Source organism: Salvia miltiorrhiza, chromosome 4 (genome assembly GCF_028751815.1).
Source record: "Salvia miltiorrhiza cultivar Shanhuang (shh) chromosome 4, IMPLAD_Smil_shh, whole genome shotgun sequence".
Lineage (NCBI taxonomy): Eukaryota > Viridiplantae > Streptophyta > Magnoliopsida > Lamiales > Lamiaceae > Salvia > Salvia miltiorrhiza.
In genome coordinates, this window is record NC_080390.1 from 33,263,752 (window position 1) to 33,279,160 (window position 15,409).

At 38.2% G+C, this 15,409-nt stretch overlaps 1 protein-coding gene and 1 long non-coding RNA gene across 3 annotated transcripts; both read right to left on the minus strand.

The window, feature by feature from the left end:
* Positions 1-8,224: 8,224 nt before the first annotated feature.
* LOC131021224 (uncharacterized) lies at positions 8,225-11,162 on the minus strand. 2 transcript variants are annotated; one of them, XR_009100898.1, is made up of 3 exons: positions 11,023-11,162; positions 9,611-10,951; positions 8,225-9,504 (listed from the first exon to the last, which is right to left on the minus strand). It is a non-coding gene; the product is annotated as an uncharacterized LOC131021224 (long non-coding RNA). The 2 variants fall into 2 exon arrangements; XR_009100897.1 differs by having other exon boundaries at positions 8,225-10,951.
* A 962-nt stretch (positions 11,163-12,124) lies between these two features.
* On the minus strand, positions 12,125-13,621 carry LOC131021223 (probable transcription factor At1g11510). The gene has a single exon (XM_057950332.1). The coding sequence runs from the start codon at positions 13,468-13,470 to the stop codon at positions 12,415-12,417; it is 1,056 nt and encodes a 351-aa protein (XP_057806315.1). The 5' UTR covers positions 13,471-13,621; the 3' UTR covers positions 12,125-12,414.
* Between the last annotated feature and the right edge of the window lie 1,788 nt (positions 13,622-15,409).

Sequence of the window (15,409 nt, forward strand, 5' to 3'; positions counted from 1 at the left end):
CTAAACCCTACGGGAAAGTGTTCAAAATGGTCATATAATTGTACCCATCTAAATAATATCAACACACATGTATATGGCACTAATGACACTAATATGACTATAAGTACCATTCGTATGGCACTAATGACACTAATATGACCATAAGTATCACTCGTGCAACACTGAGTATATGGCATTAATAGTGTCATATATGCCTAAACCGAATCCGAATTAAGGGCAAAACAGTCCTAAAACGTTAAAAATGGTCAGATATTGTGTTTTTTCAATTAGTGGCCAAATATTGTGTTTCCTTATTCAAAATGGTCATACGAGTATATTGTTTCTTTTAAATATCAATAATTAATTGAAATTTTGTAATTGATTCACCTACACATTTTTCAAAATATGTGTGGATGATTCTGTGTCGGTAAAACTTCAATTAAGATTTAATAAAATAATTAATTAAGGCCAAAATATAAACGTGACTAAATATATTTTCTCACGTTTATTAAATTTTGTTAAATAAATAAAACTTAAAAAATTATTGTCAAATAATAAATATTATTAAAATATTTTCCTACATATTTTAAATGTCAATAATTAGTGAAAAAAAATTAATTGATTTACCTACACATTTTCAAATTATGTGTGGCTAAACTTCAATTTCTTGTAGTGATATTATCTCCAATAATATTTCTCTACCGCACATTATTATGTGTGGGTAAACTTCAATTTGTTGTAGTGATATTATCTCCAATAATATTTCTCTAAACATACAATAATGTTATTTTTAAATAATATTGTTATATATACAGTATTGCTTCTATACAAAAAATTAATGGTTTATATTGGCTCTAGTTTCTACATTGGAAAAAAGTTTTGTTTTGTTTTGTTTTTTATTTTATTTTATTTTATAAATAGAATTACAAGAGGGTATCTGAATATAGTCAATTATGCAACCCGCACGCAGACGGGACCTCAACACTACACAACTGTGGGAAAAGCTACACCGCACACCGGCGGGAATACAACACCACCTTTGGAAAAACATCACCACACGTAGGTGGGATTAAACCAAGACCTCTCACAAAGGAGAGTCTTTGGATACCTCAGCTTTGTCACTAGAGCAAGGCCTCATTGACTACATTAGAAAAAAGTTTTATATGGTTAACTTCCTGTATATATATATATATATATATATATATATATATATATATATATATATATATATGGGGAATGCTACAGTGAAAACACTTCTTAAAATATAAATATAAACGTTTTTTAATGTACGAATTTTATCCAACAGGGTTACGAATTCATCCAACATGGTTACGAATTGTGAAAAATAAATTTTTGCTACCTTTGGGATTCAAACCCAGGACCACGAATTCGTCCAACAAGGTTATGAATCAACTGTAGATCTTGATGATCTAAGGGCTGAAAATTGTTTATATTTTATATTTGGGTTAAGGTACAAATGCCCCCCTAAACAAGACACCCTTAGAGCGTATCTCTCCCCATTCTTGATGTTGGCCCAAATAAACCCCTAGAGTCAATAAAAAGGGTACATTTAAACCCAACAAATTAACGGCCGTCTAACGCCGTTAAGTTGCTAGGTTTAAATGCACTTTTTTTATGGACTTTGGGGGTGTATTTGGGCCAAGGTCGAGAATAGGGGGTATACCCCTTCACCCTCTCCGCAAAAACCTCCGGCACCGCCCTTCCCTTCTCTTCTCTACGACGACCTCACTTATGCCAGTGGACTTTCCTGCGCTGGATTTCAGCACAGGGAGCTGTGAGAGCGCCAAGAAAGAAGCGAGCGGTGGCGACAACTTATCCGCGCAGAGCATCGCGGCCAGGCAGAGGAGGCGGAAGATCATGGTGAAGACGCAGGAGCTCGGGAAGCTAGTTCCCAGCGGGCAGAGGATGAAATTGGAAATCTGATTTTGAAATCGGTTGTTCTTCTTGCTGGGTTGCGTTGAACCTTCTTCATGGAGTCCAGCGTGGGAGGACAGATGATTCGCGTGTTTCTGATGGTGGGCTTAGATGCCGGAGTGTCATTTGTCTCGTCCCACCGCACCGACGTTGGAAGACGGAGTGTCCGTGAACGGGAAATGACCGGCGAGGAAGCGTGATGTCTGGAAATGTCACAATCATTCTCTGGCGTGGCACCGAACGCGGCGGCGACGAAAATCAGAAGAAGGCGGCGACTGCTTAAAAGGTGGGCTCCACGAGAAAATAAAAAAAAATTAAAAATTTAAGTTAACGGCGTTAGACGGCCGTTAACTTGCTGGGTTTCAGTGTACCATTTTTATTGACTATGGGAGTTTATTTGGGCCAACATCGAGAATGAGGAGGGATATGCTCTAGGGGTGTCTTGTTTAGGGGGGCATTTGTACCTTAACCCTTTATATTTTAAGAAGAGATTTTATTTTAGCCCTCCCCTATATATATACACACACACACACATATACATATATATCGTGACTTAACTATGCAGTTGAAGGGAGATTTTCTTATATTTATTAGTATTAGAGCATCCACATCCATTGAGTAAGTACTCAATGGAGTGGGGGATCATTTATGAGTAAGCATCCCATATTGGGGAGACTCGTCCACTTACTCATATCCGTTAGTTTTGACTTTTGTATTTTTTATTTAATTTAAATTGCACCAACTTAAATAGCACAATTACTTCAAATTAAAATTGCATTAATTTAAAAAATCTAAAAATTGCATTAAAAAAAACTAAAGACTTGATTAAAAATTACATAAATTTAAACTAGCTAATTGTCGTTCTAGAATATTCGCCACCCATTGAGCATGGATTTCTTTTTTGCTCCGGTGTCATGTTGGTGGTATTCAAGAACAAGATCCGATCATCGTGGATCTCTTTCTTGAAGGCATTCTTCGTGGCGTACTCATTGATCATTCGATCGAGCTTGGCGTCGGTATTCGTCATGTACTCCTTGCGTTCGGGTGAAGCCTTCGAGCCTTACGACACCTTCGCCTTTCCTTTCCCCTTCACCGCTCTCGCTGCCGCCTTCCCCGCTTTGTTTCTAACAGGGTGGGAAGATGAGATTTTCTCGCCGGAAGCCTAGGTGGTGAAGCCGCCGCTCTACTAGTATTTGTCCTCTTTGAGGAGTGCACGTCCCTCGAGGAACAAGTTCTTGAACTTTCGGTTCGCCCGGAGTATTTTTCATGCGTTCCACCACTTGAGGGCACCGCCTTTGCTCCTCAAGGCGTAGAGAGTTTGGGCCTTCTCCCGAATCATGTCGTCGGAATGGCTGGAAGGCCACTTGGTGTTGGTCTCGACCCAAATCGCCTCCCATAACTTAACCTCCGAACTCACACGGGCTCAGTGATATTTTATTTGCCTGTGGTTGAGATGGCACCCATGATGGCGTTTGCTCGGTCGATGACGCGTTGCCAATAGGCTTTGCCCTTTTGATCAACACCACAGATGGCGTCGTTCGTCTCCTCCACCCAAATTTTTGCGATGAGGTCCGTCTCCTCAAGGGTGTAAGTATGACGACCCTTAGCCTTCACCGCCGGCGCCTTCTCCTTGTATGCCATCGCCTTACCGCCCGCCATGCTTCGGCGCCGCCGACGCACTATGGGCCATCGGCGCGACACCCTCGTCTGTCGTCTCGTCGTCCGTTGGGGGCTCCCTCCCTAAGTTGAATCTCGATAAATCGAGATGATAGTCGCCGGTAGATCGGGGGTCCAATTTGGGGAATAGTAGTTGGAATTACTCGGATCCATCTTGGTGGAGAAAATTGAAAGAGTTTGAGAGAGAGAGGATGAAGAGAATTACGGGTGTATGATTTTGGTGGAGGAAGAGGGTTTAAATAGAAGAAAAATTATTTTTTTAAAAAGCAAGATAACTGTTGGAATTAAAAAAAGAAAAAAAAAGAAAAAGAAGGAAGGTAACGATCGAATGAGGTTTGAAAAAATCATATTTTTTTTAAATAGGCGTGTGCATTGCACGCGCCACTTAAAAAGGAGTTTGAGTCTTACTCATATTTTCACGTAAGACTCAAGTAAGCTAGGCTTCACATCGGCTTACTCGTTGCCTATCTTACTCGAGTAAAGAAATGTGGATGCTGTTAGTCAACCAATAATTGAAGGTTATAAAATTGTGGTAAACATTTTGAAAAAAAAAAAAAAAAAGCCGTAATTATCAATTTTAACTCGAATTCAGTTGGTTGGTACATGTCTACGTCAAGATAGTACAATTAGAAACTCGATGTTGGTCGAGTTCTTGGTCTATAAGTAATACATTGATCTTGATTTTAGACACAATTATTTGAAAGTTTACTGAAAAAGCAATTTGATTTAGGTGAAAAATTAAAGGCATTGTTGCTAGGTTTAATATATTTGAATTGACCTAGAAACAATCCTTTCCTCACCGAAAGTAGAGCTCAAGGCCTAATGCATCTTATCCTACAAATAGTTATGGTTTTCAGAATCCCTAGTTTCCATTCTCCATAATTACTATTACGAGCAATCTTCATTAATCTCTACAAACAGTTTTCTTAATCTGACATCAACATGTGCATTTTCTGGTTTGCCTTTATGTGTGAATATGGTGGGGTAGCAGTTTGTGATATGCCTATGCAAAAACTCTAAAACCGAATAATTGAATCGATTCAAATCGAAATTTTAAAATATGGTTTAATATTTAGTTCGGTTCAAATTTTTTTCATAAAAAATTAGTTTTTCGATTCGATTCGATTTGACTTTTTTAAAACAGAACAAAGCTGAAAATCGAATTATATTTATATTATATATATATATATATATATAATATTTTAATTATAATTTTCTAATATCTAACTTCTAGTCTAACCCTAATTACAACATTGTTAATGGGCTCAATTAACCGTTCTTGTATAAGAAAAGGAAAAAATGTCCATCCAAATAAAAATATGGAAAAACTAGCATTTTTTAACGTAAATGTACAATTATACCCTTAATACTGTTACACACTTTTTCGCAAAAGTGTGCAATAACATAAAGTTTGTAACTGCGAAAAGTTTGTAACAGTGTAAAATACACTATTACACACTTTTTTCGTTTCTAAAAGGTGTGTAATAGTATATTTTATATTGTTACACACTAAAAGGGTATTTTAGTCAGAAATGCTAATTATTTCCATATTTTTATTTGTATGGCTAGAATTTCCTATGACTAAAAGGTTTTGGCTAGACTAGGGTGCTGCCTCTTTTAATTATATGTTCTTAAAATGAATGATCGATAATAATAAAATAGTATAATCTAATTTTGAGCAGTTTTTTTTAATTTTATAAAAAAAATAGTTTTTTTTTTTGGATTTTTTTGTTTTTTTTTTCTATTTTTCTCGGATATTAATATTTCGGTTCGGTTTGATTTTAATTTTAAAATTTTTGGTTAATTTGATTCGATTTATTCGATTAAGTTAATTTTTTTTAATATAAATTTAATTTAATTTGATTTTAATAAAAACCAAACCGAATAAATGCACACCCCTACTTCTAGTTCTTTTGTTTCGATTAACAATAAAATAAATTAAAATAGGATAGTCACCAGGCGAGTCATAGATCATGTGAATAAAAATATGAGTGCAGATTTAGGCTTTGTCATACTTGCGATCATTAATTGGGCTTACATTTCGTTCATGCTTTTTTTACTTTAAAATTGGTTCTCTTTAATTGTAAATTTATAATAAAAATAATAATATTTTATTTTCTAATTTCACTTTAAACCTCTTTTTTCTTTTTCCTCAAATTTTACAAAAGAAAATATTTCCTCCGTCTCATTATTTAAGACACTTTTTTTTTCTTTTGAAAACTAATAAAGAATTTCTCATTCTAGCAAACAGAGTACCAGAAGTACTCATAAAAATGACATCTCTAACAATCTGATAGCAAAAAGAAAGAAGAAACTAAATATTTGTCGGCATACAGTCGATAGGATGTGAACTCCACTCATGCAGAGAGGCATAAAAAGATGATGGATAGTGCGACTTCAACCATTTCCATGAGCAGACTTTAATACTCTCCACGATGTTCTCCGCGATTGGTATAAAGTTTTTAAAAATCTTCTCATTTCTCGCCTTTCAAATTCTCCACACAACACATTGCCAGATAAGGCCAAGAATTTTCTTCTTCACATTCCCAAAACCAAAACTCACAAAATCCTCAAAATGCTCTTTCAAAACAGCCGCATAAAGCAAATGACGATCAATCCCATCACAAACCTTAGACCACACAAGGAGTGCCTCGTAGCAGGTATGAAGAACATGGCACGGAGATTCATTTTGAGTCCAACACATAGCACAAACATCGTCTTCTTGCGAGTGTAAAATTCCTCTTTTAATCAAGTTATTCTTCGTTGGCAATCTACCTAGCATTGCTTTCCAAACAAAAGCCGAAATCTTCAACGAGATGGCTTTCCACCACAATCTTGGCCAATGATCTATAACTTCTTCCTCACTTGGTGATGCATTTGCAATGGCGAAATACAGGTCCCTTGGATGAAACATCCCATCTTTTGAAATCGCCCAAGTTCGGGAATCTGGTTGATTGTGATCGAATTCCAATCTGCAAATGCAATTCCAAACTTCCAAAAAATCATAGAAATCATAAGCATTAAAGACACGACTCCATTTAAACACCCACCCCCAAGAGACTCCATCAAACTGAAAGAACTCATTCACACTACAATTTTTCTGTCTAGACAAAGCATATAAACCCCTAAACCTTGTGCACAGACTGTCGCCTTGTTTCTGTCATGGATCTTCCCAAAATTTAATAGAAGACCCATAACCCAAAGATAAACCAATGTTATTACAAAATAAGACCCCATCTTTACTTTTTAACAAACCCATCAAGTCTTTCCACCACAATGACATGCTATTAGACTCAACATTAGACGCCCAAGCACTACTAATGGATCCATATCTCGATTTGAGAATCTGAACCCAAAGTGACTCTTTACTCGATAACAGTTTCCACAACCATTTACACAATAGACTCACATTAAAAATTCTAATGTCTCTCACTCCTAGTCCCCTGACACTTCTGTTTTTGCACACTGTATATCCCATTTGACCCAATTAACTTTTTTAGAACTTTCTTACTCCCCCCCTCCCCCATAAGAAATCCCTCTGGATCTTGGTTAAAGTTTTCAAAATGCAGATAGGGCTTTAAAGAAGGATAAGTAGTAGAGTGGAAGAGCAGCCAACACAGAGTTTAAAAGAACAATCCTTCCTCCAAGAGATAAGACTCTCTTTTCCCAACCCAAGAGTTTCTTTTGGAATTTTTTGATGAGTGGTTATCAAACTTTTTTTTTCATGTGATTCGCTCCAATCGGCAACCCAAGATATGTGAAGGGCAGCTTACCGATTTTACAGCCAATGATTACTGCATACAATGTAGCTCTTTGATTATCAATACTGATTCCATGAAGAGAGCTCTTATGAAAGTTCACACGGAGTCCTGAAGCCACCTAAAACAGACGGAGTAAGCTTTTCATCGTTTTAGCGTTTTGGACGGACGCCTTGCCAATTAACACAGTGTGCAAATTGTAAATGGCTAACCTTAATTCTATCTTCACCGATATCACATTAAAAAATATAAGAAATTTGGGGGTATAGTTGTACCCCCTTGCACCAATGTGGCTCCGCCACTGTGTTTGAATTTGGTGTGTAAATGTCTGAATTTTGAAAATTATAAGTTTCGCTCCCTATAAAATTCGAATCAGTAACCTTGAATTCATTCAACAAAGTGATGAATAATATGTAAATTTTAATAATTTTTATTTTATATTTTAAAATGAATTTTATTTTAGCCCATCTCTCTCTCATAAATGCAACTTAATATAGAGAATTTTGTGCTATTAATCCTCAAAATATAAAGAACGGAACATAAAAATTAAAAATGATGTTTGGAGCTTTATGTGCTATTAATCCGAATCTTTCTTGAATTACAAAGCAAAAAAAAAAGGAAATAAAAAATGAAAAGAATAATTATTTACAAGCATGCACGATACATAGAATTTCCTAATTCTTGCAGTTGCACCAATTCTATGAACTATTGCAAAAACCTAATCAAACTTACAAAAATAACAACAATAAAATTCAACACAACGTGGAGAGCTCAATCATAATTTAAAACACCTTTCTTTCTCACATGTCCATGAACGTGGATGCTACCATGAACCTTTGCTCTTCTCGTAAATCATATAGTTCATTATTCGTATCTAATTACTAAACAAGCTTATTCCATTACCAAACTATATATATCAAGATTATTCATATCGTACATAGAAATTCATCATCTACACAACTTGCTCAACCCAAAAAGAAGATGATGAGACTCTCATCATCACGTTGCATTCTGCCCTTGCTAGCTGCCTTAATTGCTCTCCGGCCAACCATCGTCTCTGCGTTCGACTATGGCGACGCCCTCGACAAGACGTTACTGTTCTTCGAGGCACAACGATCCGGTAAACTACCCACGAACCAACGCGTAAAATGGCGCGGTGATTCGGGTCTCCGCGATGGTTATGGTCAAGGGGTTTGTACCATAGACCTTACTTTCTTTATTTTATTTTTTTACGCGAAAAACACGAGTATGTGCATAAACATAAAACATGTTTTCTCTACACCAACAGGTGAACTTGGTTGGAGGATACTACGACGGCGGAGATCATGTCAAATTCGGACAGCCTATGGCGTTCGCTGCAACGATGCTATCTTGGGGCGCTGTGGATTTTAAGGCAGAGTTGGTGAGGTCCAATCAAATGGGACCCACTTTGGAAGCCATCAAATGGGGCACTGATTACTTCATCAAAGCACATCCTCAGCCAAATGTTCTTTGGGGACAGGTAACACAACATTCTATCTATCATTAGCTTGTCACTTCACCAATTAGATCACCCACGAGGCAACTTCACAACTAACTTTTTCCGACTCCGACAATCAGGTCGGAGACGGAGTGTCGGATCATTACTGCTGGGAGCGTGCGGAGGACATGACGACTCCTAGGACAGCGTACAAGCTAGACCCCGAACATCCGGGATCGGACCTCACCGGAGAAACTGCCGCTGCCATGGCCGCTGCCTGCCTCGCCTTCAAGCCCTACGACTCCGCCTACTCCGATCTCCTGTTAGTGCATGCTAAGCAGCTCTTCTCATTTGCAGACAGATTCAGAGGCTTTTACCATGATTCTGTTCCATCTGCTAAGCAGTTCTACACATCAACTGGTTATTCAGTATGTGTCTAAATCCATCTCCAAGATTCTCTCTTTCTTCAAGATGTTGTGTTTCTTGCTCTGACTGTGACAGTCCTGCATCCTAGGATGAGCTGCTGTGGGCTGCCACGTGGCTGTATCGCGCCACGAGTGACGAGTATTACCTGAAATATGTCGTAGAGAACTGTGCCTCCTTGGGTGGAACTGGATGGGCTGTGAAGGAGTTCTCTTGGGACAACAAGTATGCTGGAGTTCAGATTCTTCTCTCAAAGGTAATGCACCACAAAATCTTGCAAAAATGAATCCTACTTTCCTACTTATAAGGTCGAAAAAACTGTAACCTTCTCGGTCTGAAATGTGTGTAGGTGTTGATGGATGGAGGTGGAGGAGCATACACTTCCACATTGCAGCAATACCAAGCCAAGGCTGATTACTTCGCCTGCGCCTGCATGCAGAAGAACGACGGCTACAATGTGCCCACGACTCCTGGTTAGTAGCAGTAGCAGCACCTCGATTTTAACCTTTTCAACCATCATTCTTGCAAGAAACGCCCATCCTTGAACAATGTTGTTATGTTTCCTCTTTAGGTGGACTGCTCTATCTACGGGAGTGGAACAATCTGCAGTACTCTGCCTCTGCTGCATTTGTCATTGCTGTCTACTCGGAGTATCTTGCAAAGGCGAAAGGCGTTGTGAAATGCCCGGAAGCCCAACTCCAGCCTCAAGATCTTCTCAACTTTGCAAAATCACAAGTATATATATCAATCATCTTCTTCTTGCTTGTTTTGTGCTGAATTTGCTACTGACAAATCCAATCTTTGGCAGGCTGATTACATTCTTGGCAAGAATCCCAAGAACTTGAGCTACGTAGTCGGCTGTGGGAACAACTATCCAGCCCATGTTCATCACAGAGGCGCATCTATTGCCCCCGTCTCCCTCCTTCGTTCAGCAGTGGGGTGTATTGAAGGATTTGAGGCATGGTACAAACGCCCGGAGGCCAATCCTAACGTCATACATGGAGCACTAGTCGGCGGCCCAAATGCCAACGACGAGTTCGTAGATGACAGGTCTAACTATGAGCAGACCGAGCCAACATTATCAGGCACAGCCCCTCTTGTAGGCCTATTCTGCAAACTCCACAGCCTGCCTGGAGATTCTGCAGGTAAATTGACCCCTTGGTTTTGTGCAGTTTCAACAGCGTGTGTTCGACTCAATTAGCCTCGTTTTGCAGGTTCTGATAAGCAAGAACCACCGAAGCCTTCCACTCCTTACCACAAGCCAGAAGGTTTGTTGTTGCAACTTGCAAAAGCATGTTGATGTTGAGAAATTCCTGCTCATTCTGCTTTATTGATTTCTCTGAATCAATAGGAATATCAGTTTGAAAGAAAAACCACACACAAATGCACATATAAACATGGGTTAATTGCCTAAAAATACAATAAGTATTCCCAAATTTTTATTTTTAACATTACTATTTTCTTGGTCAAACAATGAATGAACTTTTATTTTTTTTAAATTCGGTCCAAATTAGAATTTCGGCCACACTTAATTCTTTCTGGAAGCCGGAAACTCGTTTATTCTTCGTTTATTCATAGACAATTAACTCTATAAACATTCAATTAGATAATAGTTGCTCATTTGGGACTTTTTACATTCATGTAATATGCATTTCATCATCAAGCATCATCCAATCCCGTTTGATTCTTACAGGCTCATCTCCCACATACACACCAGCCCCTGCAACCAAATCAGGTGAAGAACTTAAACAAATCCTCAATTTTCAGGTTCTCAAACACACACAGACTTACTTTAAAATTGACAACAAATTATGGCGATTCTTGCAGAAACCCCCATCGAGTTTCTTCACTCAATCACAAATACATGGACTGTGGGAAAGGAAACGTATTACCGGCACAAGGTGGTAATGAAGAATGTTTCGAAGAAGCCCATTGCGGAGATGAAGCTCTACTTCGAAAATCTGACTGGATCGCTGTGGGGTCTGACGCCGACGACACAGAAAAACATGTATGAATTCCCAGAATGGCTCAAGGTGTTGAATCCTGGCTCAGAATGCAGCTTTGTGTACATTCAAGGTGGTGCCCAAGCCAAGATTTCTCTTCAAAGCTACCATTAAATCTTGAACAAGTTTGACTTAACAAATTTCTGGTGATCTTACTTACATAAAATGACAACACAACTTTTTTTTTTTTTGTTTTTTGTTGATGGGGCTCTTGATTATTTATATTGTAACACTTATATATTTCTTTTACTTATCGAAATTGTTATACTTTACTTATTATCATGTGTTGAAAATGAGAATTGTGTTTGATGTTATTGTGAATTTTATTATAAATAAAAATAAAAGAATATCTAAATACATTTAATTAAAAGGTTAAAATTGTAATTCACCACAAAAACCTCCAAAAGTGTTGCTATTTTCCTGTAATTAACATTTGCATTTAACAATAAAATATTTGTGACAAAATAATGTTCAAAAGTAAAAAAAAAAATTATATTTTAATGAAAAGAGGAAATAAGAAACAAATATTTCATCATAATACTTTATTCACATATGATATATTTTGAGGACTGTATATTTTTTTAACTTAATATTTAGAGAGAATGTCTTAACAACTGAAATATTTCATCACAATACTTTATTCAAATATAATCTATTTTGAGGACTCAATATTTTTTAATGTCTTAACAACAACAAAGCAAGGAGCTACACTCTCTTTACAAATATTGTTGGCATAGTTATATTTACATACATAAATCTATCAAACTAAATCTCCTCCTCGAGAAGTCGAGATTGTCCCATTTGCTACTCACACATTCACAAACTCAGACTAATACTTTGTATTCTGAGATGAAGCTACACAACATTAACAAGCACAAAAAAGTGAAAAATATTCTACAAATAAGAAGCATGTTAAAAGATTGCCAAATAATGCAGTCGTTGGTATACAGATACAAAATGGCAAGTTGGACACAAGTTTTGAATAGTCTCAAACATGGTATACAGATGCAAAATGGTAAGTGATGCACCAAATCCAAAATAAAGGCACAAACATGGTACACAGATAGAAACCATGAAGTTGTATAGCAGAAGGCTGAGAAAGCTAACCATGACACAGACAAAATAACAGAAAATCATACAATTATAGCAGCAACAAACAAAAAGTAAGCTTTCCTGCATCTCAGTGATCCCTGCCTTTGATAGCTCCCAAAACAAGCTTCGTCTGCGCTACTTTGACCTCCAACTGTTTGAGGTAGAGCTGCAGCTCCTCCAGTCTCAGCTTCTGCCACTCCTTCTCCCCCTCCACCCCTCCTCGCCCCAATCCAAATACCTCTCCACCAGTTATCAACATCCTCTCCTCCATTGTCGCCCCACCTACATACGAATTTACCCTCTTCTCCTCCCCCTCCCAGCTCATAACCGCCGCATTCTTCACCTCTTCACTCTCCGCCGCATTCACCTTCTTGCTTGCCGCTTTCCTCACCACACTACCATTCACCAATTTCACACCCCCAATTTCTTTACCAGTTTCATTCCCCCAAATCGCTTTCGACAAATCGTAAGCGCTCTGCTCGTGGGGCTTGGAGAAGGTCCGTTCCTTGCCCTCCTTCTCTTTGCTCTTGTTGTTTTCATACTTCTTCTTCAGCCTCCTGATCTTATCCTGCAACTGAGTCCTGGTCACATCGATGTGCAGATTTTTCTTAATAAAATCGTGAAAGGCGTTCAAATCGGAAATTGGATCGGATTTGTTCTTCGACGTGTAATCGATCATCCCTTTCAAGATGACGATCTCATCCTCCTCGCTCCAGAGTCTCTGGAAGAGATTTGACTTTTTCTCAGAAACCTCCGGCTCGGCGGAAGCCTTCTTCGACTTCTTCGCATCCTTATCAGCCGTATCTTCAGCGGCGCGTTTTGCAGTGGCGGATTTCGTCGGAGTAACGGGCTCTGTAGATCTGGCCTTCTTGGTGCCATTGCTCGATTTCTGAGCCTCTTCGACTGGCTTGGACGCTAGAGGCCTTACGTTCGGATCTGGTCCGTCGGACTCCGACTCGGATTCAGATCCGGAGTCTTCTTCCTCGGAGGAAGAAGGGGCCGGCGGCGGAGGCTGGGATTTCTTTTGCGTCGCCGTCTGGATCTGTGAGGGTTCTGGTTCGGAGTCGGAGTCTTGTGAGTCGATTTCATCGTCGGATTCCGATTGGGACTCCGCCGGCCTCGCAGGCTCCCGATTTCTAGTCATCACTTTCAGGGAGAACTAGGGTTTGTGGGTAGCGATAGACAATTTTGTGCGTATTTCCCAAATTCTTTATACGCGTAGTTACTGACCGGCGTCGTTTCATACACTAAGCGGAAAATAGAATGTACAGAGAAAAGTGAAGTCGGTATAATAAGAACTAGTGCTGGTAAAAAATTCGTTACGGGTTTGTTTTTACTTTTTTAGGTTGAGCTCGTCTGGGTCCCACCGTGAAACACTCGAGCTAATTCAATGGAACTTTAAATATAGAATATAGTATACTATAATTCAGGATCTATGTCTTATTTATAATAGTGTAACTGATTCGAGCTTAGAGCATCCGCATTGGGACCTCCTTGATAGCCTCCTTGATAGCCTCCTTGATAGTGTTTGTGTTATTGAGTAGGTAGTGCTGCATTGGGGTTCCTTGATAGCCTCCTTGATAATATTAGTTTTGATTTTTATGTTTTTTATTTAAATTTAATTGTTCAAATTTAAATAACACAATTTATTTCAAATTTAAATTGCATTAATTATAAAATCCTAAATATTACATAAAACTTTAATAAAATAAAAAAAAACAAAAGAAAACATTAGTTTGGAAATCAAAATATATATATTTTTTTTTATTTGAGGCTCGAGTACTACTCGAACATTCGAGTAGTACTCGAGGAAATAGGTGCTGCAACGCCATCCTCGAGGAGCTGTGCATGATCGAGTAATGCTTCGAGTACCCGCGTTGCGGGTGCTCTTATACTCACATATATGGTGTGCGTGTATAGTGTAATTGATTCCAGCTTAATACTCACGTATATACTATGTGTGTTGATCAAACCATAAATGATTAATATTTAAAATCAAAGGTCTTAGATTCCAGCTACCAAACGGTAAATGATTAATATTTAAAATCAAAGACCTTAGATTCGAGCTACGTTAGATATGATTAAAATTTATTATAAAAGCCCAATAATATAAAGTTGAGGACTCTAGCTCAGAGCAAAAGAAGAAGATAAAGAAGACCTTTTCGGCTGAGGAAACGCGGTGGATTCATATAGGGCTGTTTAATTGGTTATCAGATTTCAAATAATCTAATAATCGAACCGAAATTTTCGAGTTCAGAAATTTTCGGTTATTGGATCGATTTCGAGTATCATTTTTTCAAAAATTTTGAATATCGGTTAATCCGATAACCAATTCGGGTTAATCGAATAACCGAAATATTTAATTAATAATTTAATATATATATATATATATATATATAATTATTAATAGAAAATTAGAAACCTTCGTCCCTTCCCAAAATCTAATATGTAAAGAACAATTGGAATCTGGAAACCCGCCCCTCCATCCCTTCCCAATTCACAAACCCCCGCAGCGTCGTTGACACTTCTCCCCTCTCCATAGCTCGTCGACGTCGGCCGTCGCCGCCCTCCTACGCGACGTCGCTGCCCTCCGCAACCAGAATTCAGTCCGCGACGAGCCGCCGTCTGTCTGCCGCCCATCCGCTGCCCGCAACTCACGCCACCCGTCCGCCGCTGTCAGTCTTCTTCGTTATTCAGTCTTCTTCTTCATTCAACTTTCCTTCCATATGTTTAAAGTTTGAGGTTTTGATCTATTTTTTAATAACATATTGATGGAAAAAAGTTTGAATTCTTCTACTAATTTGAATCTCTGATTATGTTACTTTATTTTGCAAAGTATTGACATTGAATATGATAATCTCCAAACAGTCTAATAAGTATCGAAAGTGAATTGTGTTGAGTTTGCAAACTGAATTCTACTGATTATGTTACTTCATTTTTGAATTTTAAATTTTGAAACGGGGGTTTGGATACCCAAATAACCAATTTGGGTAATCGAATCGGTTATTGGATAACCGATCACCTAAAACAATTCGGGAACGGTTAGTGAAATATGACATATTTCGGGTTCGGGTAATCGAACC

Bases quoted from the DNA above. Each gene is read 5' to 3' on its own strand.
- LOC131021223 (XM_057950332.1), bottom strand. From the start codon at position 13,470: ATGACTAGAAATCGGGAGCCTGCGAGGCCGGCGGAGTCCCAATCGGAA.